The sequence below is a fragment of the Anomaloglossus baeobatrachus genome, chromosome 12 (assembly GCF_048569485.1).
Source record: "Anomaloglossus baeobatrachus isolate aAnoBae1 chromosome 12, aAnoBae1.hap1, whole genome shotgun sequence".
In the NCBI taxonomy this organism is placed as follows: Eukaryota; Metazoa; Chordata; class Amphibia; order Anura; family Aromobatidae; genus Anomaloglossus; species Anomaloglossus baeobatrachus.
Genome location: NC_134364.1, coordinates 129,649,363 through 129,673,877, shown reverse-complemented (window position 1 = coordinate 129,673,877; position 24,515 = coordinate 129,649,363). Strand labels below are relative to the sequence as shown.

Below are 24,515 nucleotides of genomic sequence, written 5' to 3'. Positions count from 1 at the left end.
TTTTTTCCGTATCCCCAACGCGTTTTGTATCGCATCTGTCCGTGCGTCCCGCCGATCGCTGATCAGGGATGCACATAACGGATCGGCATCCCTGCTCAATTTTTGGCGTGACTTTTTTCCATATCCCCGACGCTTTTTGTATCGCATCCATCCGTGCGTCTCGCCAAGCGCTGATCAGGGATGCACATAACAAATCTGCATCCCTGCTCAATTTTTGGCATGACTTTTTTCCGTATCCGCGATGCTTTTTGTATCGCATCTGTCCGTGCGTCCCGCCAAGCGCTGATCAGGGCTTTCCCCCTCCCATGTTGATACCAGCAGTTCTCAGGAAAATTTGGAAGGATTGGGCGAGAGTAATTTTGATTGCCCCATTCTGACCCAAGAGGCCTTGTTTTTTTTGGCTAAGGAAGATGTCACTTTCAGAACTTTGGATTCCAAGGGAGATCCCTGACCTTCTCAGGGACTCAGAGCCCAATACTTCACCGTCAGGTTCCATGACTACATTTGACGACCTGGAATTTGAGAGGGAACTACTAGTAGGCCAGGGGTTCTCAAGGAATTTGGTCTCCACGCTCTTGCAGAGCAGGCAACCACTTACCACTAAAATTTATGTAGAGTCTTAAGGAAGTTCCTCTCCTCCCCAGGGGAGAAGCCAGTTGGGAAGGTCCCCCTAGGTTTCATCCTTGAGTTTTTGCAGAGGGGGCTGGAGTTAGGCTAGCAGGAGATGGTTGGGTCAAGAGATTTTGGAAGTCTTGTCAGAGAGCTACTCCTGCCCCTTCCCTAAGAGTTCCTCCTTGGGATTTGAACTTGGTGCTGGATTCCCTTGATGCTGATGGCGGATCTATGACGTCATCGTGGTCATCTTGCCTTGGGTGTGTATGAAAACTGACTTATGTAAGGAGAATCGATTTCATTGGACATATTTCCCACAATCCCCTATGTCAAGAGGTTAATTAAGTATTTGATGGAAAGGCCCTCCTCAACATCCCTAAGGTTCTGTTGCTAATGAAAACTACGAGAAACAGATTTTATGGTGAGGACTAAAATCAACATATCTATCACTAGAAATCAGCGTTTACAGCTGGGAATGCCGCCTATCCATCACTAGAGATCAGCGGTGACATCACTGAGAACACCTCCTATCCATCACTAGAGATCAGCGGTGACATCACTGAGAACACCTCCTATCCATCACTAGAGATCAGCGGTGACATCACTGAGAACACCACCTATCCATCACTAGAGATCAGCGGTGACATCACTGAGAACACCTCCTATCCATCACCAGAGATCAGCGGTGACATCACTGAGAACACCGCCTATCCATCACTAGAGATCAGCGGTGACATCACTGAGAACACCTCCTATCCATCACTAGAGATCAGTGGTGACATCACTGAGAACACCTCCTATCCATCACTAGAGATCAGCGGTGACATCACTGAGAACACCACCTATCCATCACCAGAGATCAGCGGTGACATCACTGAGAACACCTCCTATCCATCACCAGAGATCAGCGGTGACATCACTGAGAACACCGCCTATCCATCACCAGAGATCAGCAGTGACATCACTGAGAACACCTCCTATCCATCACTAGAGATCAGCGGTGACATCACTGAGAACACCGCCTATCCATCACTAGAGATCAGCGGTGACATCACTGAGAACACCTCCTATCCATCACTAGAGATCAGCGGTGACATCACTGAGAACACCACCTATCCATCACCAGAGATCAGCGGTGACATCACTGAGAACACCTCCTATCCATCACCAGAGATCAGCGGTGACATCACTGAGAACACCGCCTATCCATCACCAGAGATCAGCAGTGACATCACTGAGAACACCGCCTATCCATCACCAGAGATCAGCAGTGACATCACTGAGAACACCGCCTATCCATCACCAGAGATCAGCAGTGACATCACTGAGAACACCGCCTATCCATCACCAGAGATCAGCGGTGACATCACTGAGAACACCACCTATCCATCACCAGAGATCACCGGTGACATCACTGAGAACACCACCTATCCATCACCAGAGATCACCGGTGACATCACTGAGAACACCACTTATCCATCACCAGAGATTAGCGGTGACATCACTGAGAACACCACCTATCCATCACCAGAGATGAGTGGTGACATCACTGAGAACACCTCCTATCCATCACCAGAGATCAGCGGTGACATCACTGAGAACACCACCTATCCATTACTAGCGATCAGCGGTGACAACACTGAGAATACTGCCTATCCATCCCATGGGCGGCACGGTGGCTCAGTGGTTGGCACTGCATTCTTGCAGCGCTGGGGTCCTGGGTTCAAATCCCACCAAGGACAACATCTGCAAGAAGTTTGTATGTTCTCCCCATGTTTGCATGGGTTTCCTATGGGTTCTCCGGCTTTCTCCCACACTTCAAGGACATACAGATAGGGATTTTAGATTGTGAGCCCCAATGGGGACTGTGTTCCTGATGTATGTAAAGCGCTGCGGAATATGTTAGCGCTATATAAAAATAAAGATTTGATTTAGAGATCAGCGGTGACATCACTGAGACCACCTATCCATCACCAGAGATCAGCGGTGACATCACTGAGAACACCGCCTATCCATCACCAGAGATCAGCGGTGACATCACTGAGAACACCGCCTATCCATCACCAGAGATCAGCGGTGACATCACTGAGAACACCTCCTATCCATCACCAGAGATCAGCGGTGACATCACTGAGAACACCGCCTATCCATCACCAGAGATCAGCGGTGACATCACTGAGAACACCGCCTATCCATCACTAGAGATCAGCGGTGACATCACTGAGAACACCGCCTATCCATCACCAGAGATCAGCGGTGACATCACTGAGAACACCGCCTATCCATCACTAGAGATCAGCGGTGACATCACTGAGAACACCGCCTATCCATCACCAGAGATCAGCGGTGACATCACTGAGAACACCGCCTATCCATCACTAGAGATCAGCGGTGACATCACTGAGAACACCGCCTATCCATCACTAGAGATCAGTGGTGACATCACTGAGAACACCGCCTATCCATCACCAGAGATCAGCGGTGACATCACTGAGAACACCGCCTATCCATCACTAGAGATCAGTGGTGACATCACTGAGAACATCTCCTATCCATCACCAGAGATCAGCGGTGACATCACTGAGAACACCGCCTATCCATCACCAGAGATCAGCGGTGACATCACTGAGAACACCTCCTATCCATCACCAGAGATCAGCGGTGACATCACTGAGAACACCGCCTATCCATCACCAGAGATCAGCGGTGACATCACTGAGAACACCTCCTATCCATCACCAGAGATCAGCGGTGATATCACTGAGAACACCACCTATCCATCACCAGAGATCAGCGGTGACATCACTGAGAACACCACCTATCCATCACCAGAGATCACCGGTGACATCACTGAGAACACCACCTATCCATCACCAGAGATCACCGGTGACATCACTGAGAACACCACCTATCCATCACCAGAGATCAGCGGTGACATCACTGAGAACACCTCCTATCCATCACCAGAGATCAGCGGTGACATCACTGAGAACACCTCCTATCCATCACCAGAGATCAGCGGTGATATCACTGAGAACACCACCTATCCATCACCAGAGATCACCGGTGACATCACTGAGAACACCACCTATCCATCACCAGAGATCAGCGGTGACATCACTGAGAACACCTCCTATCCATCACCAGAGATCAGCAGTGACATCACTGAGAACACCTCCTATCCATCACCAGAGATCAGCAGTGACATCACTGAGAACACCGCCTATCCATCACCAGAGATCAGCGGTGACATCACTGAGAACACCTCCTATCCATCACCAGAGATCAGCGGTGACATCACTGAGAACACCTCCTATCCATCACCAGAGATCAGCGGTGACATTACTGAGAACACCGCCTATCCATCACCAGAGATCAGCAGTGACATCACTGAGAACACCTCCTATCCATCACCAGAGATCAGCGGTGACATCACTGAGAACACCTCCTATCCATCTCCAGAGATCAGTGGTGACATCACTGAGAATACCGCCTATCCATCACTAGAGATCAGCGGTGACATCACTGAGAACACCGCCTATCCATCACCAGAGATCAGCGGTGACATCACTGAGAACACCTCCTATCCATCACCAGAGATCAGCAGTGACATCACTGAGAACGCCTCCTATCCATCACCAGAGATCAGCGGTGACATCACTGAGAACACCTCCTATCCATCACCAGAGATCAGCAGTGACATCACTGAGAACACCTCCTATCCATCACCAGAGATCAGCAGTGACATCACTGAGAACGCCTCCTATCCATCACCAGAGATCAGCGGTGACATCGCTGAGAACACCTCCTATCCATCACCAGAGATCAGCGGTGACATCACTGAGAACACCTCCTATCCATCCCCAGAGATCAGCAGTGACATCACCGAGAACACCGCCTATCCATCACCAGAGATCAGCGGTGACATCACTGAGAACACCTCCTATCCATCACCAGAGATCAGCGGTGACATCACTGAGAACACCTCCTATCCATCACCAGAGATCAGCGGTGACATCACTGAGAACGCCGCCTATCCATCACCAGAGATCAGCAGTGACATCACTGAGAACACCTCCTATCCATCACCAGAGATCAGCAGTGACATCACTGAGAACACCTCCTATCCATCACCAGAGATCAGCAGTGACATCACTGAGAACACCTCCTATCCATCACCAGAGATCAGCGGTGACATCACTGAGAACACCTCCTATCCATCACCAGAGATCAGCGGTGACATCACTGAGAACACCTCCTATCCATCATCAGAGATCAGCAGTGACATTACTGAGAACACCTCCTATCCATCACCAGAGATCAGCGGTGACATCACTGAGAACACCGCCTATCCATCACCAGAGATCAGCGGTGACATCACTGAGAACACCTCCTATCCATCACCAGAGATCAGCGGTGACATCACTGAGAACACCACCTATCCATCACCAGAGATCAGCGGTGACATCACTGAGAACGCCGCCTATCCATCACCAGAGATCAGCGGTGACATCACTGAGAACACCTCCTATCCATCACCAGAGATCAGCGGTGACATCACTGAGAACACCTCCTATCCATCACCAGAGATCAGCGGTGACATCACTGAGAACGCCGCCTATCCATCACCAGAGATCAGCGGTGACATCACTGAGAACGCCGCCTATCCATCACCAGAGATCAGCGGTGACATCACTGAGAACACCTCCTATCCATCACCAGAGATCAGTGGTGACATCACTGAGAACACCTCCTATACATCACCAGAGATCAGCGGTGACATCACTGAGAACACCGCCTATCCATCACCAGAGATCAGCGGTGACATCACTGAGAACACCGCCTATCCATCACCAGAGATCAGCGGTGACATCACTGAGAACGCCTCCTATCCATCACCAGAGATCAGCGGTGACATCACTGAGAACACCTCCTATCCATCACCAGAGATCAGCAGTGACATCACTGAGAACACCTCCTATCCATCACCAGAGATCAGCGGTGACATCACTGAGAACACCACCTATCCATCACCAGAGATCAGCGGTGACATCACTGAGAACACCGCCTATCCATCACCAGAGATCAGCGGTGACATCACTGAGAACACCTCCTATCCATCACCAGAGATCAGCGGTGACATCACTGAGAACACCTCCTATCCATCACCAGAGATCAGCGGTGACATCACTGAGAACGCCGCCTATCCATCACCAGAGATCAGCGGTGACATCACTGAGAACGCCGCCTATCCATCACCAGAGATCAGCGGTGACATCACTGAGAACACCTCCTATCCATCACCAGAGATCAGTGGTGACATCACTGAGAACACCTCCTATACATCACCAGAGATCAGCGGTGACATCACTGAGAACACCGCCTATCCATCACCAGAGATCAGCGGTGACATCACTGAGAACACCGCCTATCCATCACCAGAGATCAGCGGTGACATCACTGAGAACGCCTCCTATCCATCACCAGAGATCAGCGGTGACATCACTGAGAACACCTCCTATCCATCACCAGAGATCAGCAGTGACATCACTGAGAACACCTCCTATCCATCACCAGAGATCAGCGGTGACATCACTGAGAACACCACCTATCCATCACCAGAGATCAGCGGTGACATCACTGAGAACACCGCCTATCCATCACCAGAGATCAGTGGTTTGTCCTGTGTCCCAGGTGTGATTGTGTGTAACACCTTGATGACAGTGTGGAGGGTGTAACACTAATGACGTCGGCTCGTTTAATCTGTGATTTATGGCTGCTGACATGTGACCTCTTAGATGCAAATGGAGAGGCAGTTATGAGCCTATTGTAGAGGTCATATATGTAAATTAGCACCATGAAGAAATTCAGCTCACACCTGACTCAAAATCAGTGCTTGGACCAAAACCCGCAGCTCACCGTGTAGACAACAGATCCTGTATACACTACAGCACTGAGGTATTATTCTGTATAAGTAAACAGTTTAAAACAATGAGAATTGCGCATAGTGTACAGGACAGGAGAAGTGGAACTGCGCGGTATCTATGCTGTGGTACTTGAAAGTTTGTGCGACTTACAGAAGTTTCCATACTTGTGCATCAATAACACCTAAAACTACATCCGATTTTAACACAAGTTGTAAAAGTAGATAAAGAATCAAATGTAACAAATGAGTAATTTTTGGGGGTGGGAAATGTTCACATCTCTGAGTTGCAAAAGTATATGATTGTTTTCAGTATCTGGTGCGACCCTTTGCTGCAATAACTGCATCTAAACATTTATTAAGCGGGCTTTACACGCTACAACAAATCTAACGATGTGTCGGCGGGGTCACGTCGTAAGTGACGCGGCATCGTTATTGTCGTTGTAGCGTGTGACAGCTACGTGCGATTGCGATTGAATGTAAAACCGTTCCTCGCATAAACGTCATTCATTTCCTTAAAATTGCACGTTGGGTTGTTCAATGTTCCCGAGGTACCACACATCGCAGTGTGTGACACCCCGGGAACAATGAACAGATTTTACCTGTGTCACGCGGCTCCCGCCGGCAATGCGGAAGGAAGGAGATGGGCGGGATGTTTACGTCCTGCTCAGCTCCGCCCCTCCGCTTCTATTGGCTGGCTGCCGCGTGACGTCGATGTGACGCCGAACGTCCCTCCTACTCCAGGAAGTGGATGTTCGCCGCCCACATCGAGGTCGTATGGAAGGTAAGTGTGACGGGAAATAATCGTTTGTGCGACACGGTCAACAAATTGAATGTGCCGCACATACGATTGGAGCGGATACGATCGCATACAATATCGTATGTGATATCGTAAGGTGTAAAGCAGGCTTTAGTCTTGAACATTGGATTGATGGAATTTTACCTCATTCCTCTTTACAAAATTGCTTGCTTCAGGTCCATCCACATTTCTATCAGATTAAGGTCTGGACTGTACAATGTAATTAAACGAGGCACCACCGAACTTGAAAGTGATGCAAGTTTATTTAATGTGCATGAAAAAACATTTTCGGTCCACAACGGACCTTCTTCTGTTGCACATTAGTGGAGTGGACTGGAGGCATAGGAGGGCGTGAGGCATGGGGGGTTGCCATGTCAGCCCCCCATGCAGCGGTGGATACCGCGCCTCACGCCATCATATGCCTCCAGTCCACTCCACTAATGTGCAACGGAAGAAGGTCCGTTGTGGACCAAAAATGTTTTTTCATGCACATTAAATAAACTTGTATCACTTTCAAGTTCGGGAGAGCCTTGTTTAATTACATTGTACGGCTTTGGAACCTGAAGAGCACCCCTATCTCTCTTGATACCCCTACAAGGAAGTGCCATTTCTTCTTTTTAAGGTCTGGACTGTGGCTTGGACAATCCAAAACCTTAACTTTATTCTTCTGTTGAATGACTTGTGGCTTTGGGACTTGTAGCCTCCTCCTTGTTATCCTCCATTGAACACCATTTCGTTCTGTATCCTCATGGATATAAATATTCTCTGTTAGGAAGGCCTTTAGTTGTTTATAGGTTACCTTGGGTTCCTTTGTGATCTCATAGTCTATTATTTGCTTTCTTCTTGAGAGTTATTTTTTTTGATGACCACTCCTGGAGAGGGAATAATGGTCTTGAATTACCTCCATTTATACACAAACTGACTTTGCAGTCCAATTCCTTTTGAGATGGTTTTGTAGCTTTTCTTCTGAACTCCTCCTTTGTTCGTCATACGAGATACAGTTACACGAATATGTTGTGAAAATCAGATTTTGATAGCTCACGGATCCTTCCACTTTTCAATAATACCACTCATAGGTGAATATTTAGGAGGGAAGAAATATGATTAGCTGAAATGTTACATCTGTCTTATCCTGTTACAGAGCTGGTATCAATGAGTTCTTTACCATGAGCCATTCTGTCACAAGTTATTAATGGCGAGGCTGTTACCCATGGGGGCCCAATACTATACTGTGGGGCAAGAACACTAAAGAAAAAAATGAATTCAATTAGAAAGATTTGAGGACCAATACTTTTCTCCTATAGTTTGTATACAGGAGGAAGCATAGATGATATGTAGAGGAAGAGAACACAACTGTTTTTGCTGGGAGAGCTGGCAGAGGTTCAGTTGTCAGCAAGTGTGAGTGGGGGATGGGTCTGGCAGACATGAGGTCAGGTCTCATCTTTCTTTGGTGTTTGTGAAGCTTCTTCTACATTCCAGGAGCCTGAGCTCACCCCAGAGCCAGGACATAACAAGTGGTCAATGGACTGAGAAGAAAAGGAAAGGGAAAGTAATAGAATGTAGCGTTACCAGCATTATCACATATGGAGCTGGCTACAGAGACGCTGTATATAATCTGATGTACTAATAGCTTACACTGCATTCTGTGGATGTATCATACTGATGCCCTGCAATGTAACCTCATCATGTCCCACAATGCAGCACGGCTGACCGGAAGTGACAGAACTTTCCCTGACAATATTAGATCTGGAAATGTCCAACATTCCGGAGTCTGGTAACTCACCAGCGTAAATTAGGAGCTGACACTACCACCAATTAATAAATATACATGAGAGCCTCAGTGATAAATAGCCTGAAACTGAGGACTACACCCAGTATACAGGACAGGAGAAGTGGTACTGTGCAGTGTATATATACAGAATAATACAGATACTGAGGATTACACCCAGTATACAGGACAGGAGAAGTGGTACTGTGCAGTGTTATATACAGAATAATACAGATACTGAGGATCACACCCAGTATACAGGACAGGAGAAGTGGTACTGTGCAGTGTATATATATACAGAATAATACAGATACTGACGATTACACCCAGTATACAGGACAGGAGAAGTGGTACTGTGCAGTGTTATATACAGAATAATACAGATACTGAGGATCACACCCAGTATACAGGACAGGAGAAGTGGTACTGTGCAGTGTATATATATACAGAATAATACAGATACTGAGGATTACACCCAGTATACAGGACAGGAGAAGTGGTACTGTGCAGTGTTATATACAGAATAATACAGATACTGAGGATCACACCCAGTATACAGGACAGGAGAAGTGGTACTGTGCAGTGTTATATACAGAATAATACAGATACTGAGGATCACACCCAGTATACAGGACAGGAGAAGTGGTACTGTGCAGTGTATATATACAGAATAATACAGATACCGAGGATTACACCCAGTATACAGGACAGGAGAAGTGGTACTGTGCAGTGTATATATACAGAATAATACAGGTACTGAGGATTACACCCAGTATACAGGACAGGAGAAGTGGTACTGTGTAGTGTATATATACAGAATAATACAGATACTGAGGATTACACCCAGTATACAGGACAGGAGAAGTGGTACTGTGCAGTGTATATATACAGAATAATACAGATACTGAGGATTACACCCAGTATACAGGACAGGAGAAGTGGTACTATGCAGTGTATATATACATAATAATACAGATACTGAGGATTACACCCAGTATACAGGACAGGAGAAGAGGTACTGTGCAGTGTATATATACAGGATAATACAGGTACTGAGGATTACACCCAGTATACAGGACAGGAGAAGTGGTACTGTGCAGTGTATATATACAGAATAATACAAATACTGAGGATTACACCCAGTATACAGGACAGGAGAAGTGGTACTGTGCAGTATATATACAGGATAATACAGGTACTGAGGATTACACCCAGTATACAGGACAGGAGAAGTGGTACTGTGCAGTGTATATATACAGAATAATACAGATACTGAGGATTACACCCAGTATACAGGACAGGAGAAGTGGTACTGTGCAGTGTATATATACAGAATAATACAGATACTGAGGATTACACCCAGTATACAGCACAGGAGAAGTGGTGCTGTGCAGTGTATATATACAGAATAATACAGATACTGAGGATTACATCCAGTATACAGGACAGGAGAAGTGGTACTGTGCAGTGTGTGTATATATACAGAATAATACAGATACTGAGGATTACACCCAGTATACAGGACAGGAGAAGTGGTACTGTGCAGTGTATATATACAGATTAAGACATACTGATGATTACACCCAGTATACAGGCAAGAAAAAGTGGTACTGTGCAGTGTATATATACAGAATAATACAGATACTGAGGATTACACCTAGTATACAGGATGGGAGAAGTGATACTGTGCAGTATATATACAGAATAATACAGATACTGAGGATTACACCCAGTATACAGGACAGGAGAAGTGGTACTGTGCAGTGTATATATACAGAATAATACAGATACTAAGGATTATACCCAGTATACAGGACAGGAGAAGTGGTACTGTGCAGTGTATATATACAGAATAATACAGATACTGAGGATTACACCCAGTATACAGGACAAGAGAAGTGGTACTGTGCAGTGTATATATACAGAATAATACAGGTACTGAGAATTACACCCAGTATACAGGGCAGGAGAAGTGGTACTGTGCAGTGTATATACAGAATAATACAGATACTAAGGATTATACCCAGTATACAGGACAGGAGAAGTGGTACTGTGCAGTGTATATATACAGAATAATACAGGTACTGAGGATTACATCCAGTATACAGGACAGGAGAAGTGGCACTGTGCAATGTATATATACAGAATAATACAGAAACTGAGGATTACACCCAGTATACAGGACAGGAGGAGTGGTACTGTGCAGTGTATATATACAGAATAATACAGAAACTGATGATTATACCCAGTATACAGGACAGGAGAAGTGGTACTGTGTAGTGTATATATACAGAATAACACAGGTACTGAGGATTACACCCAGTATACAGGACAGGAGAAGTGGTACTGTGCAGTGTATATATACAGAATAATACAGGTACTGAGGATTACACCCAGTATACAGGACAGGAGAAGTGGTACTGTGCAGTGTATATATACAGAATAACACAGGTACTGAGGATTACACCCAGTATACAGGACAGGAGAAGTGGTACTGTGCAGTGTATATATACAGAATAATACAGATACTGAGGATTACACCCAGTATACAGGACAGGAGAAGTGGTACTGTGCAGTGTATATATACAGAATAATACAGATACTGAGGATTACACCCAGTATACAGGACAGGAGAAGTGGTACTGTGCAGTGTATATATACAGAATAATACAGGTACTGAGGATTACATCCAGTATACAGGACAGGAGAAGTGGCACTGTGCAATGTATATATACAGAATAATACAGAAACTGAGGATTACACCCAGTATACAGGACAGGAGGAGTGGTACTGTGCAGTGTATATATACAGAATAATACAGAAACTGATGATTATACCCAGTATACAGGACAGGAGAAGTGGTACTGTGTAGTGTATATATACAGAATAACACAGGTACTGAGGATTACACCCAGTATACAGGACAGGAGAAGTGGTACTGTGCAGTGTATATATACAGAATAATACAGGTACTGAGGATTACACCCAGTATACAGGACAGGAGAAGTGGTACTGTGCAGTGTATATATACAGAATAACACAGGTACTGAGGATTACACCCAGTATACAGGACAGGAGAAGTGGTACTGTGCAGTGTATATATACAGAATAATACAGATACTGAGGATTACACCCAGTATACAGGACAGGAGAAGTGGTACTGTGCAGTGTATATATACAGAATAATACAGATACTGAGGATTACACCCAGTATACAGGACAGGAGAAGTGGTACTGTGCAGTGTATATATACAGAATAACACAGGTACTGAGGATTACACCCAGTATACAGGACAGGAGAAGTGGTACTGTGCAGTGTATATATACAGAATAACACAGGTACTGAGGATTACACCCAGTATACAGGACAGGAGAAGTGGTACTGTGCAGTGTATATATACAGAATAATACAGATACTGAGGATTACACCCAGTATACAGGACAGGAGAAGTGGTACTGTGCAGTGTATATATACAGAATAATACAGATACTGAGGATTACACCCAGTATACAGGACAGGAGAAGTGGTACTGTGCAGTGTATATATACAGAATAACACAGGTACTGAGGATTACACCCAGTATACAGGACAGGAGAAGTGGCACTGTGCAGTGTATATATACAGAATAATACAGATACTGAGGATTACACCCAGTATACAGGACAGGAGAAGTGGTACTGTGCAGTGTATATATACAGAATAATACAGATATTCAATAATATTAAGAATTATAACTAGTATACAGGCAGGCATTGCGGTATTAGTTGACGTGGTGCTGTGTATATCATTGTGCTGCAGGGGGCGGTTTTTACCTGTGGATAGGAATGTTCCTGTTACACGTCAGAGTCCTTATTAGGACAGGTTGTGCTGTACCTGGCGGAGCGCGTCACGAGGCCGCCCCTCACCTGTGCATGGAACACCTGGATCCTCGCCGCCTATACCGGTGCATCCTGTCTGCAGCATAAACAATGTGACATCATCCATCGGGGAAAGTGAATGTGTCCTATGTGATACTACATTTGTATCATTCTCTAACACCTACATCAGGAATACATTTCATCAACAGAAGAAAACACTAAACGTTGCAGCATTGGTGGACTGACTGCATGGGAAGCGCCCTATTATCAGCGGGGCTGGAGAGTGCTTAACTAGACACACTGCAAAAAAGTGCTGCCCTGATCTGCAACTGCATAAAACAATGTGTGCATCGGTGTGAATGGTGGTTAGGACCCAAGGGCTACAGCCAGTCTGCACCATGGAGAGTTCATAGTATGTGCTGCAGAATATATAGGCGCTATAGAAATAAAACTGATTCTATAGCATTGTGCTGTGCTTTAGTATGTTGTATCTATTATCCTAGCAATGCCTGCTTTGTTTCCTCAGCCCTTTCAGGGATGACTCCGCCCTCAGGTCCTGGGGCCAATCATCCAGGGCAGTCCCAGTGATGTCACAGCCTCTTAAGTACTGCCATGTCCTCCCCCAGATTAGTGCTGTGCTATGTGTGAGCAGAGAGCGACCATGAATGGCCTGTGCACCCTGCAGCAGATCCAGCCGGAGCCCGAGCCGGTCAGTCTCCAGTGTGTGCCACCGTGCTGTGTGCCATCGTGCTGTGTGCCACCGTGCTGTGTGCCATCGTGCTGTGTGCCATCGTGCTGTGTGCCATCGTGCTGTGTGCCATCGTGCTGTGTGCCACCGTGCTGTGTGCCATCGTGCTGTGTGCCACCGTGCTGTGTGCCATCGTGCTGTGTGCCATCGTGCTGTGTGCCATCGTGCTGTGTGCCACCGTGCTGTGTGCCATCGTGCTGTGTGCCATCGTGCTGTGTGCCACCGTGCTGTGTGCCATCGTGCTGTGTGCCACCGTGCTGTGTGCCACCGTGCTGTGTGCCACCGTGCTGTGTGCTGTGTGCCATCGTGCTGTGTGCCATCGTGCTGTGTGCCACCGTGCTGTGTGCCATCGTGCTGTGTGCCACCGTGCTGTGTGCCACCGTGCTGTGTGCCATCGTGCTGTGTGCCTACACTACATGCTGGATGTGTGTGTGCCATCGTGCTGTGTGCCTATACTATATGTTGGATGTGTGTGTGATGTTTGCCGCATCTTTGTGATGAGAGGTTGGAGCTGTTTCTATAGAAAGGATTGTGTCTATGAACTCTGTATACAGATTGTTATTCTGGGAGTTGGAGTACATTGTATGGCTGTTTTATTCTGCGGTGTAATGTTCCGGGGTGTAAAGTTCCGGGGTGTAATGTTCCAAGGTGTAATGTTCCGGGGTGTAATGTTCCGGGGTGTAATGTTCCGGGGCGCAATGTTCCGGGGTGTCTTGGGTGTAATGTTCCGGGGCGCAATGTTCCGGGGCGCAATGTTCCGGGGTGTAATGTTCCGGGGCGCAATGTTCCGGGGTGTCTTGGGTGTAATGTTCCGGGGTGTAATGTTGGGGCTCATTCCTACTTGTGTTTTACAGCTTCATAGAATTTTAGTTATTGATGAAACTTTGTCTATATTTAAGCATATGGCAGTTTTTATTTCTCAATCTACTACGTTACAATGGATCCATCTGGTATTGATTTTAGCCGATAGAAGTCAATTGAATTCGATACCTCATGCTCAAGTAATAGTTCCATATTTTACTGTTGAATACTCCCGCAATATTAGAATAGGAAAGTAAGAGTTAATCCTTGGGGAATAAAAGTGGAACAAATACAACAGAGAAGAACAGGCCTGTCTCCAGGAATGCGGGCTGTACAGATGTTACCTGCAGGGGCTGATACTTGTGAGGCTTCAGGTGATGGGTGCAGAGAAAAGACATGATGTGCAGGAGATAAGCTCATCTTTGTGGCATGTGTGGATTGTGCAGCCCCTGAGCTCAGTCTCACCTGCCCAGACAGGGGGTCACATCTCCCCTCAGGAATGTCTGGATTTTCTTAGAAAAAAACCTTAAACAGATTAACCCTTGCACTCCCTGCTATGATACTGCGAACTCTGTTCTCCTCTTACACATTAATGCCATAAATAAGTAATCAGCTGCAATGAGGACGGGAGGGTGAGGCTGGTACGAGAGAAGAAACGGGTGCACATTACAGACAAAACATTTAGGCTGGCAAAAATCGAGTTGAAGATTTTGTCTTAGTCTCTGATGAAGGCTAACATGCCACTCGCCCTAAAATTGGGAGATTACGGAGCCCCGTCCCCATCAGTATGAATTCTGTATAAATTACAGGCAGTCATTCTCCAGCCATGCATGGTCACCGTGTGCGTCACAGATGATCCCCAGTGACTGCTCACATAATAAACTATGAGCTCATTGGGAAAGGGATGAGGAGTCACTGAGTAAAGGGCATTATGAGCCGGGTCACTGGGTGAATGTGCAGCGAGCGCCGGTAACTCCACTTACATAAGTGACTGATTAGTCTATTTCATATTGTTGTCTTTTGCTCCCAGGACAGTGTAAAAACGCTGCGTATGACCCTTCGTGACGACAAGTCTCCTGAGAGGACGGACACCACCAAAGTAAAGGTACGAAGGCTAAAGAGCCAGCGCCTACACGACCTCTTGTCCTCCTCTGTTCCCAGAAACTTGGGTGTCCTCCAATATTTCTGATTTATCAGCCAGATATTATCACTGTATAGCTGGGCAGACTGTACAGATTGCCACTCAAGGTGGTTGTCAGCTATTTTTCTTTAGCCGTTCTGGATGGCGTCACTTTCTGTTGATGTTATTGCAGATTCCTCATATGCCACCCTCGCACGTTCTTCAGAGAGCTAAATTTACCCCGATATCTATTACACGGATCATTACTGATCCCCTTGGTGTAAACAGTGGTCACTAACTGTTCCTTCTTGTTCTCAGCCGGTGGGACGTGCCTTTGCCCTCATCTCCTCTCGCCCCCTCCGGGGTTCCCGACCCCTCAATTCTGAACTGATCAAATCCAAAGATGGAGATGAAGAGATCATTAAGGTATGGGACTTCCCGTTTAGGAGGTTGGGCTATTTCCTCCCGGTGTGTCAGCTCCAGGGAATGTACGGAGAGGTGGAGGCCGTTTCTGTCACTGAGGAATGTGATCTATATGGATGAAGATTACTGACTACTTATGTGATGAATGGAGTAGAGGTTAATCATAGCTGCATTGATCTCGCAGAGAAAATATCACGCAGACATATGTGCTCGACCTGTTATTGTGGCGGAGCTCGGCCCGGAGAATAATGGAGGCATAGGTGTGTCCTGTACACACATGAAGGTTGTTTGTACTGGTATTAAGTGTTTCTCTGCTGCCTGCCATTATGAATCCATAGTAACAACTGCTCATACTGGGGCAATGTGAAGACTGGTAATCAGATTAGCGTCACCACAAGCATGTGCTCTACAAAGCAAAAAATATCCCATTATCACTGGTCCAAAGTAATGGCGTCTGTACATGCATGGAGCGGTCACTGCTTCCGTCAGCCCTCAATCATAAGACTAGTTTAACCCCCATGCCATGGTAGATGGGTCGTAACTGTGCTGCCCTCCTTTCCAGGTATATCTCAAAGCCAAAGCAGAGAACAAGAAGAATCATGAGTGGAACGTCAACCAGCTAAGAAACGAGGTGCGGCAGATCCAGGAGGTGAGAAGCGAAATTACTGCTGATGTCCTCAAGTCCTTGAATAGATTATTCTTGTCCAGTCTGAGCCCGTCACCATAGCACTTTCTGCATCTGTCAGTATGTGTGCTCAGTCACTAGGGAGTTGACCGCCAGCATTGTTAAAGCATCATCCGTAGGTGGAAGGCATTGCGGTGCCTACTCACAGGATATATAATAATAATACACAGCACAGAGATAACTGAGGACTGCATGATCATCTCAGGACTCTGATCCTGGCCTGTCCTTGAGGGTTCTCCTTCATGCTTGCTCTGCAGTAATGGTATTACAAGTTATGAATTATTAATCTGTAGTGTAACATACGTTGTGAATCGGCTTCCTGAATTTTAGTCCTGTCAGGAAGCTTTCTATAGATCGTGGGGTTAAGTTACAGGAAATGTGAGCTCAGCCTTTGTGGTAGGGATGTTCTGCACACAAACCCCCATCATAGAGTAATTTCTGTTGCCCTAGGCTCGCACCTCCTTGACTCTTCTAAGAAAAGACCTTGATGCTTCCAAGAACGAGGCTCCCCAATCAGGCAAGGTAAGCCCAAGGTTTCCATACGACTCGCAGCAGAACATTTGGACAGTGTTTGTTGATATCTTATTACTTGTCTTGCTACATAGGGTGATCTTATGGAAAGGCAAGATGGTGATGGACTGGCTAACACACTGTGGTCACAGACAGCGGCACATGAAGAGGTGAGCGGAGAAGGCTGTAGTGCCTCATTGACCGACATTTCCATTTTTCTCTTGATTCCTAATTTGTTTCTTGTGATTTAAGGAATTCCCAGTGGATAACGGCAAGAATATGAGGGAGACGGCGCAGAAGTTGTACGCCAGGCTTCAGGAAACGGAGAGACGGCACCTGGCAGACCGCAAGATGTATGAGGTCAGACTTCGTGTATCCTAGTACAATGCAATATTGTCTCAAGGAAGATTTTTAAAAATGTAGGTAACTTTTGATCATTTGGATTTTTAGGAAAAACTAACTCACTGGCAACAGGAGGCTGAGCAGAGTAACCGGGCACGTGTAGAAGCGCAGGGACTAGCTGCTGGGCGCCAGAAAGAAGTAGACGAGCTGAAGAGGCTGATGTCCAATATGGAGAAGGTAACTGCTGTCCACTAAATTCCACTTTATTTCTTGTCATAAACATGTGGCGATGAACATATACCATCTGGAACTTCCCAAGGATAATGTTGCCTCAATTGGCGCTAATGCTCATGAATTCCTTTAAATATGCAATTGTATTGATCTGACAGTATTTTCCAACTTGGGAAGACCAGTTTCATTGTTGATCTCTTGTTTTCAGGAACACCAGCAACTGCTTGAGACAGTTAAACATAATGAGAAGGAGTTAGATAAAATGAAAGAACAGAATCGGAAGGATGAACCCTTGCAGGAAAGGTAAGAGGTGGCCTGTAAGGCTCTTAGTGACATTGCCAGACGTACAAGTTGAGGGTTCGCTTCTACTTGCCTTGGCACTTCTAGCCCTCTTTCTATTTTCAAGGTTAGAGGGAGGACTGCTATTATCCTTACCTAGCCCAAATATCTACCCTTTTATTACGGGTCCCCATAACTACCCATGAATGAGCTTTATGATATAGTCAGCACCCTATAACAATCCTTCTTTCCGCTCCTCTTCTAGATGTCAAGAGCTGGAGAAGACTGTGTCCACTCTGAAGGAGAAGATTCATCACCTCGATGACATGCTAAAAAGCCAACAGCGTAAAGTGCGTCAGATGATTGAGCAGGTAAGTGTAAAGGATTGTGGGCTGGCTTCACGCAAGAAAGGAGATGACAAAGGCAGCTTCTACATATCTCACACTGTGGTAAGGTAATTTCATCTCCTTGTGATATTTTGTATCTTCAGCTCCAGAATTCCAGGACGGCCACACAAGAAAAGGACTCGCTGATTCAAGATCTGCGGGAGAAAGTGTCCTGGCTGCAGGCGGAGGTGAGATAGTTAATAAGTTTTTACAAAAGACGAATATAGAGTTCTCAATCTCATGATTGTTGCCGGTTTACACTTATCTAAACATGCGTCATAACCAGATTAGACCGGGAGAAGGATGATCGATCTCACATTGACCTTGTTTTCATGTGTGCAGTAAACCCTTGCTCTTTCCTGTAGACTTTACAGCTACTAGTTCTTTTTCGAAGGCCTCTTTCACACATCAGTTTTGCCATCAGGCACAATCCGGCGAATTGCGGATAAAACGGATCCGGTGTATGATGCCGCTGGATCCATTTTTTTTTATCCTCATAGACTTGTATTAGCGCCGCATTGTGCCGCATGGCCTTGCGTTTCATCCGGCGTGCGCCAGATCCAGATCAGAAATTTGCTTGTCCAGCTGCCGGAAACGACGCACATTGTAACGTTTTTTGTTTTTTTTTTTGTTTGTTTTTTTTTTTGGCAACAACAAAAACGCACCACACCGGATCCGACGCTGTGTTGTATAATGAAAGCCTATGGGCGCCGGATCCGTCATAATGCGGCAATAAACGCATTACAGCGACGAATCCCGTTCCCCCCCCCCCCCCCCACGAGTATACTCTGATGTGTAAATTCCTTTCTGGTTAGAAAATCTCTGTCTGTCGGTCTCTCTGTCTATCGATCTCTGTCTCTCTGTCTCTACCTCTCACCGCCTCTCTCATACTCGCCGATCACCGCCACGGCGTTGTGTTGCACAGCTGTCACACTGCTCCCGTGGCTTCTCCTGCTTTGAAAATGCCGGCCGCTCATTATTCCATCTCGTATTCACTGCTTCCCTGCCTACCAGCGCCTATGATTGGTTGCAGTCAGATGAGCCCTCGCGCTGAGTGACAGCTGTCTCACTGCAACCAATCACAGCCGCCGCCGGGCGGGTCTATATCTTGCAGTAAAATAAATAAATAGTTTGAAAATAAAAAAAACGGAGGGAGGTTTCCCCCCCCCCCCCCCCCCAATTTGATACCAGCGAAGGTAAAGCCACTCGGTTGAGGGCTGGTATTCTCAGGATGGGGATCCCGATGTCATAGGATGCCCCCCAGCCTAAATATATCACCCAGCAGCCACTTGGAAATGCCGCTTCCATTAGATGCGACAGTCCTGGGACTCTACTCGGCTCGTCCCGATTGCCCTGATGCGGTGGCAATCAGGGTAATAAGGAGTTAATGGCAGCCCATAGCTGTCACAAAGTCCTAGCTTAGTGATAATAGTAAAAAAAATGTGGATATAAAAAGCGCATATAGGGTCTTACCAGGATAACAACAGTAAGCGTTAATGAAAACCACTCACCTGGGGTGGTTGTGTGACACACAACCAGTATTAAAGCATGTGACAGCTGCTGCAGAAACCACGTGCCGAAGGCGGAAGCAAGAAAAAAAACAAGGATAAAAAGTGGAAAAACATCCGTACCACTGTGCCAATAAAGAGTTAATTCCAAATATAAGCAATGCAGGGTGGTTTATTCTACGCGTTTCGGAGATAACCCCTCTCCTTCATCTCCGCGTAGAATAAACCACCCTGCGTTGCTTATGTTTGGAATTAACTCTTTATTGGCACAGCAGCGCGGACGTTTTTCCACTTTTTATCCTTGGTTTTTTTTTCTAGCTTAGTGATGGCAGGTGTCTATGAGACACCCCACCCCCATCACTAAACTGTAGTGAGAGTAAATAAACACAAACACCGAAAAATCCTTTATTTGAAATAAAAGACAAAAAACACCATCTTTCATTACTTTATTAATCCCCAAATACCCCTCTAGGTCCAACGTAATCCACACGAGGTCCCATGACGCTTTCAGCTCTGCTACATGGGAAGCGGACAGGAGTGGCCGTAGAGCACCGCCGCTGGCTGTGAGCTCCACGGAGCAACTGAAGTGAGTCACACTGTCAGCGGTCACGTCACTTAGGTTACCTGCGGCCACAGCTGGATTCTCGGTACAAACTGCTACAACGGATCCGTTACATCAGTCACAAACTGGATTGTGCCTGATGCCAAAAAACTGATGTGTGAAAGTGGCCTAACCTGGGTTGCCATGTAGCCAGTGATTCCGTCCAGGGTCCTGAGTCTCCATCTCCTGGTTCATGATACCAGTTTTTGTCTCCCTTTTCTAGCTGGTCGTCCTTTTCTTTGCATTGGTTTATATTTGTTATAATGGTCTCATTATCACATTATATGTTTATATGACTCCCGTAATCAATGACTGGTGATGTTGAATGAGAAATGGTTAGGACATGTTGAAGCTCTCACTCTATATGTATTCTATAAGCACCTACCAGTAAGAACACATGCGTATGTACCTGAACTGTGCCTCTTTGTGCATGAATGGGTCCGGAGAGAAGATTGCTAGCCATACTAACCTTTTACTTGAAAGCCATCTACATGATGATGCTTTAGTCACATATTCAGGTTATCACTGAAGATATGTAATAAAGCAAATTTCATGGGGCACGGGGAGGTTTTAGCAGTTGCTAGCATTCAGCACAATGACGACCTGACATGGATAATAACAGGGAACAATATATTGTTTTCTACTGCAGGTTTAGGTAAAGGCTTAACCAGTCTTCACTACTCCTGAGCCTTAGTGCCGTCGTCATCCTTTCTTCCCACTTGTATTACTCATAGTCTCGACGTGACCTCATTTTCATATTTTTTTTGTTTTCCAGAACCTTGAACTACAGGACAAACTGGAACATTTTCTATCTTCTCAACCAGGACACACGTCGTATCTGCCAAGGAGCTACTCCCGGCCCAACCTCCAGAATGTGTAAGTTCCTCTGGACGATCCGAGCGGCAGTGTATACTGGCCAAGATGGAGACAGTTCTGCCCTTGTCCATTAGAAAGAGTCTTATTAATATTGGATTTTTTGTCTTTGCAGCAAGCGTGTGTACATCCCTGCAGGATCTGGCAGGCCATTACCTCTGATCAAACTGGTAGAGACATGAAATGTGATCCTCAGCTAGAACCAGACCTGTTCCTTCCAGGCCACGTGTAGACTAGTAAAGGTGGGAATCCGTTTTCCAGTTGCCTTTGTTAGACTTCTTCGGTAACACAATCCACCTTCCGGTGCATCCTTGTAGAAGAAGAAATTAACACCACCTATTTTAACCTGGATAAATAGTGGTAGTGGGGCTTTATTACTCTCTTATGGATGCTATAAACTAAACGTGACATCAGTCAAAATGGAAAATATACAAGGATTTAATTTAAACAGTGATAGAGGACTCTGAAGACTATCACGCGGTCAGACACCAAGCTATGCAGCAGAAGAAGATTGTGCCTTTTACTTGTCATCTGAATCAAAGTTGGAGCACTGATCTGCTGTTTACCCAACACGACATCCACGGGCACAGCACCTGCTAATGTTAGGGTGCCGATGTCCCCGCTGGCAGGACACACATTCACCGCTTCTATCCTGGATGCATCAGAAATGACTGGAAAAGCCCCAGGGAATTCACTCTGCCAAGTGTCTCATTTAGGTGTTATATAACCCTACAAAGCTTGCGTCTGAGCCGCAGCTTATATAATCCTCCTTGTATTTGAGCCCTGTTCCCCCTGCAGTACTAATCTACATCCACACAGGACGGACATAACCGTGGTATCAGCAGTGAATGAACCATGATGAACGCTGGTCCTGCAGGGCTGACACTTGGGGGTGGGAGGCCAGTAATGCACCCCATGTCCATAGCAGATGAAAAGATCAGAAAAATACTTACGTAGTCAAAGCAATATACTATTACTTCAGGCGACCGGTAGAACGTTCTGGAATTTGTCCAGATAGGTATATCACACAAGTGACCTCTGATGCTTTACAGGCCTGTAATCCCCCCACTAAGGGCTAGAGGCTGAGCCTTCTCAATATTGCTGATGGTAGTAGGGGTTGTACTCCTATGTGTAGGGTGTCTTCCTCGCATGTATTTATTTATGTCTCTGCGCTAACGTGCTGTATTATACCTGGAGGTGTAGATACATAAGTGCCGTGTTGAATAAATTATGTTATTTAAGGCTTGTGGCGTCTCCTGTCTGCGCAGGTGACATGTACTTACATGATGCAATGACGGCAGGCCGGGCTGCTCCGAGTTTCGTCTGCACTACACACCCTAGGTAATTGCTGTGTTACACACCCACACACGCTCCTTTCCAAACCTCAACTTAGGTGTTGAGGACACAGTCAGACGTCTGTGACAACAATCAGTGTGACGGAAACCTGACAGAGACAATTCGGGTCACCTTGTAAAAGAGGCATATTTAATTTCCCAGAGTAGCATTGCATGGCTCATAAGCCTCCTCACCCAGACATGCTAGACCGGTCACTTTCCACACAGAGAAACGTTACCCCTAGATATCACAACCTTTATTATATGCCATTCTTCAATATTCAGCACTTCTGGGGCAGCCTGAGTCACATGAGACGATCTATTGTGCGATATGTCGTCGGGGTCACGGTTTTTGTGACGCACATCCGGCATCGTTTGTGACGTCGGTTTGTGTGACACCTCCGAGCGACGCTGAACGTTTGCAAATCGGTTACAAATCATGAGTCGTGTACACATCGCTTATTTTTAAAAAATTGTTTTTCTGTGCTCCGGTTGTTCATCGTACCCGGGGCAGCACACATCGCTCCGTGTGACACCCCGAGAACAATTAACACAACTTACCTGCGTCCCGCGGCACCCGCTGGCTATGCGGAAGGAAGGAGGTGGGCGGGATGTTTATGTCCCGCTCATCTCCGCTTCTATTGGTCGGCGGCTGTGTGACGCCGAACGTCCCTCCCCCTTCAGGAAGTGGATGTTCGCCGCCCACAGCGAGGTCGCTCAGCAGGTAAGTACGTGTGACGGGGTAAACGACTTTGTGCGACACTGGCAGTGATTTGCCTGTGACGCACAAACGACGGGGGCGGGTACGATCGCTCGATAGATCGTACCGTGTGACGCCCACATTAGAAAGTGTAGTTGGAGGGTTAGCTGCTTATTATTATTTATTTATAGAGCAGCATTAATTCCATGGTGCTGTACATGAGAAGGCGTTACATACAGAATACATATACAAGTTACAATAGACAGACTAATACAGAGGGAAGAGGACCCTGCCCTTGCGGGCTCACATTCTATAGGATTTTGGGGAGGAGATAGAAGGTGGGGTGCAGGTCGGGCGTATACTTTTGATCAGGATCATTTGGATGTTTTTGGTTATCATTATAATTGTAAAAGAGAAAACACAGTAGTTTGACAATAATTGGCTTCACCCAACCACTAACCACCATGAGTGGAAAAAAGATTGTGTGTTATCATTCATATTCTCCGAAAAAAGGCCAAGAAAGCAACAAATCTGCCGGGGTGTGCAAACTTTTTAGCACAACTGTACATGAGGAAGAACTTCATTCACATCACTCCTGGAATTGTGGAACTTTTATCTAAGTAATTCCTTTAACCGCAGTCTTTATTAAGGTGGGGCTGCGTGGTTTTATTTTTCAGGGTAGTGATGAGAACTGAACGTTAAGAGCTGTACTGTAAATCCCTCTGGGCAGGGCGCGGGATAATGAAATCCTTGGCAGGGTGCTGCTGTCTTATGTGTTACCTTTTTCTAGTTTGTGCTGCCACCTGCTGGCCCTCTGAGGCACAACACCCCACAAAACAATGTGCCCAACTGATCCTTCCAGAAACAGAAGAAAAATGTGAACACTTAGCGTTAAAACAAAATATGTATTTCCGAGTAAGAAATCAAAGCGTTTATCTTACGCTGCCAATTAAGAACAGTGACATTTACTTACTATTAATCCACAGGGGTAAGTCTGGACGTTGGTCTAAAAAA

General features: G+C 46.1%; 1 protein-coding gene across 1 annotated transcript; it reads left to right on the top strand.

Moving 5' to 3' along the window:
* Nucleotides 1-13,565: 13,565 nt before the first annotated feature.
* Nucleotides 13,566-22,708, top strand: TUFT1 (tuftelin 1). Its single transcript, XM_075330703.1, has 13 exons — nucleotides 13,566-13,669; nucleotides 15,540-15,614; nucleotides 15,948-16,055; nucleotides 16,615-16,701; nucleotides 17,188-17,259; nucleotides 17,343-17,417; nucleotides 17,500-17,607; nucleotides 17,698-17,826; nucleotides 18,029-18,123; nucleotides 18,365-18,470; nucleotides 18,590-18,673; nucleotides 21,370-21,470; nucleotides 21,583-22,708. The coding sequence occupies exons 1-13, from the start codon at nucleotides 13,601-13,603 to the stop codon at nucleotides 21,647-21,649; spliced, it is 1,176 nt and encodes a 391-aa protein (XP_075186818.1). The 5' UTR covers nucleotides 13,566-13,600; the 3' UTR covers nucleotides 21,650-22,708.
* Nucleotides 22,709-24,515: the final 1,807 nt, after the last annotated feature.